At 33.5% G+C, this 2699-nt stretch overlaps 1 protein-coding gene across 1 annotated transcript; it reads left to right on the top strand.

Annotated features, from left to right (window-relative positions):
• Positions 1–376: 376 nt before the first annotated feature.
• On the top strand, positions 377–2452 carry LOC111389024. Its single transcript, XM_023013871.1, has 3 exons — positions 377–750; positions 2099–2212; positions 2318–2452. Exons 1-3 carry the CDS (start codon positions 616–618, stop codon positions 2435–2437), a joined length of 369 nt encoding a protein of 122 aa, XP_022869639.1. The 5' UTR covers positions 377–615; the 3' UTR covers positions 2438–2452.
• The last annotated feature ends 247 nt before the right edge of the window (positions 2453–2699 follow it).

Genomic DNA, 2699 nt, shown 5'->3' on the forward strand with positions numbered 1-2699 from the left:
CTCTTGAATTCCGCTATATCCATCAATATAATCCTAAAAAACAAAATTATACAGAATTAAGTCATAATCTTTGCTTTGATCAATAATTAGTCATACTTTGTGGACCGAATAAGTGGTAAAACGCACTTATCAATCGATTTAAGTGGGTTTAAACTTGAACCAACATGACCCAGATAAATGTATACTTGTTTGGAACCCGATTTGACCCGTTTTTAGTCTAAATTGATTTGGGTCAGGTTTGTGGTTTTCGGTTTATGGGCTTAGCCCTAAGTATAAATGACAATTATCCACTTTATTCTATCATAAATCCACCGTTATTATATATATTTGAAAAGGTAATTTATTTATTTTTAAGAACAAGGGCAAATTTAACATGATCACCACATGCAAGTTGCAATGCAACAGTAGATTTGGGTAACTGGGTTCATGACTTTATTGGCAGCAGTTAAAAACCCAGCACGCCATTCTGCTTTCTTTTTCCATTTTTTATTTCATTACACAAGATAGAGATTTATCATGCGATGCGTATTCAATTGACAGGTCTGCAAATCTAGATAGAGAAATCGGATTTAACAGGTCAAAATTGCAGCCTGTCTACACAGTTAAAATCAATCCATGGCTTCAAAGATCAAATCTAGTGGTGGGATAAAATTCAAATCTAGTGGTGATGGGTCATCGTCATCAAAGGTCAGGATTGATTCATCTGTCAAGAAGAAGAAAGTTGTAGAGAAATCCATCTCCAAATCTGAGGTGCCCAGCTTATAATTTTTTGATATAGTGCGGTTTGGTTTTTATTTTGTTTATTTTGCTCTTAATTGAGGTGTATTTCTGCTAAATTAGGCATTTTGTACTCCTATATAATCTGCCGAAATCATGGTTTTTAGTATGAAAATCAACTGAAAATTTTGTGTGTTTATTTTGTCCATCATTCTTGTACATAAACTGAGGCAACCATCTGCCAAAGTTATTCACTTCTGTATTCAAAATCAATTGGGAATTTTGTACATCTATATAATTCGGGGGTGTTCATCTGCCAAAATCATGTTTTTTTGTATGTAAATCAATCAGGAGTTAGTATTCTATTTTGTGTGCCCATCTGCCAAAACCATCTCTTTTTGTATGTAAATCAATTGGGAATTTTTTATTTCTATTTTGTGCATCGTTCTTTATAGATTGAGGTGCCCATCTGCCAAAATCACCCCTTTTTGGATGAAGTCAATTGGGAATTTTGTATCTTTATTTTGTGCATCATTCTTATATGTAAAATGAGGTTGCCATTAGCCAAAATCATTGCTTTGTATCATTTCAAACTTCTTCTGTACTCATTTACTGTGATATATTTGATCGGTTTTACTGTTTTTGTTTTTCTTTAATCTTGAGGCCTGACTTCCTGTACGGATTTGTATTTTATTGTGCTCACAATTTGTAGTTTTTCTTTTCTTTTTGCCCCTTTAAATTTACTGAGATTGGATTATCCGACATGGTGTAATAGTAATTAACAATGAATTGGGTGTTTATGGATCCCAATTGATGCAGTGGAATCGTACACCAGAAACAAACATGTGATCTCTTTAGATTCCACATAACACAGAGGTTAGATCAAGACCTGGAGAAACTCATTAATTTTTTTACTTTATTTCAATAATCAACTAGCCGACTTTAATCCTAGTTCTTGTGTTTTAAGGAAATGAAGAAAAATCATAGAAGAATATTCTCCCCTTCGAACAATAATAACTACAAGTGCAGAAATAAAATAACTGAAGCAATAAAAAAGGACTAGAAAAACTGAAATAAGCAGCAGCCCATCGGCCTTGCCATGCCTCTTCATGGCCGTTTCCTCTTGTTCACCTTCGGGAGTTCCAGTTGAGCCTTGAGCACATGAACTCGTCCTCAGTTGCATCGCCAATTTGTATAATTCTGATTTAATTTGTGAATATGTGTAAGTGCATGTTCCTTTTTTTATAAATAAAAATTATTTAATTTGTGAATATGTGAAAGTGCATGTTCCTTTTTTTTTATATATAAAAATTATAACTTCATAGTTATTTATCATCTTGGTTTTGATTTTTTTTTTCAATTACTTATTGCTCAAGTGAAGCTAAAAATGAAAACAACATCGAGTTCATCAAAGACTGTCAAAAAAATGGTGACCAAAACCAGAGAGAAGAAAGTTTTTTCCTTGCCGGGACAGAAATATGATGTTCCTGAAGAGGTTCTGTTTCTCTTATATTCCCTTTAAAGTTTTGTTTGCTTATTATCTGTAGGAAGTTTATATTGTCTGAATTCTCGTTCTTTTCCATGTTCTTTATGTGAACAGCGAGAACCCGTGAGGATCTTCTATGAATCTTTATCTAAGCAGATTCCGTCAAGTGAAATGGCTGAGTTTTGGTTAGTTTTCTTTTTATCTGGGTCATTTTATAGAAGTATTGTCAAGTGAAGCCATGCTATCAATCTGGCTCCTTCAAAACTGGACAAATCTTGCTAAGTTTGTCAATTCTTAATCTACAAGATTTTTTATCAACTCATGTAGAGTAGGAGATCGTTCTTCAGGAAGTAAAAATGGATGCCAATTAATTCTTTATATTTCAACTTAGGGTAATTGGCACAAAACGTCCTTACCTTTCAAGTCTATTGTGGAAAACGTCCCTACCTCTCATTTTTTGGCATTTTTGCCCTCATTTCAACCTTTCTTTGCGCTG

The sequence above is a fragment of the Olea europaea genome, unplaced genomic scaffold, assembly GCF_002742605.1.
Source record: "Olea europaea var. sylvestris unplaced genomic scaffold, O_europaea_v1 scaffold5504, whole genome shotgun sequence".
Classification (NCBI taxonomy): domain Eukaryota; kingdom Viridiplantae; phylum Streptophyta; class Magnoliopsida; order Lamiales; family Oleaceae; genus Olea; species Olea europaea.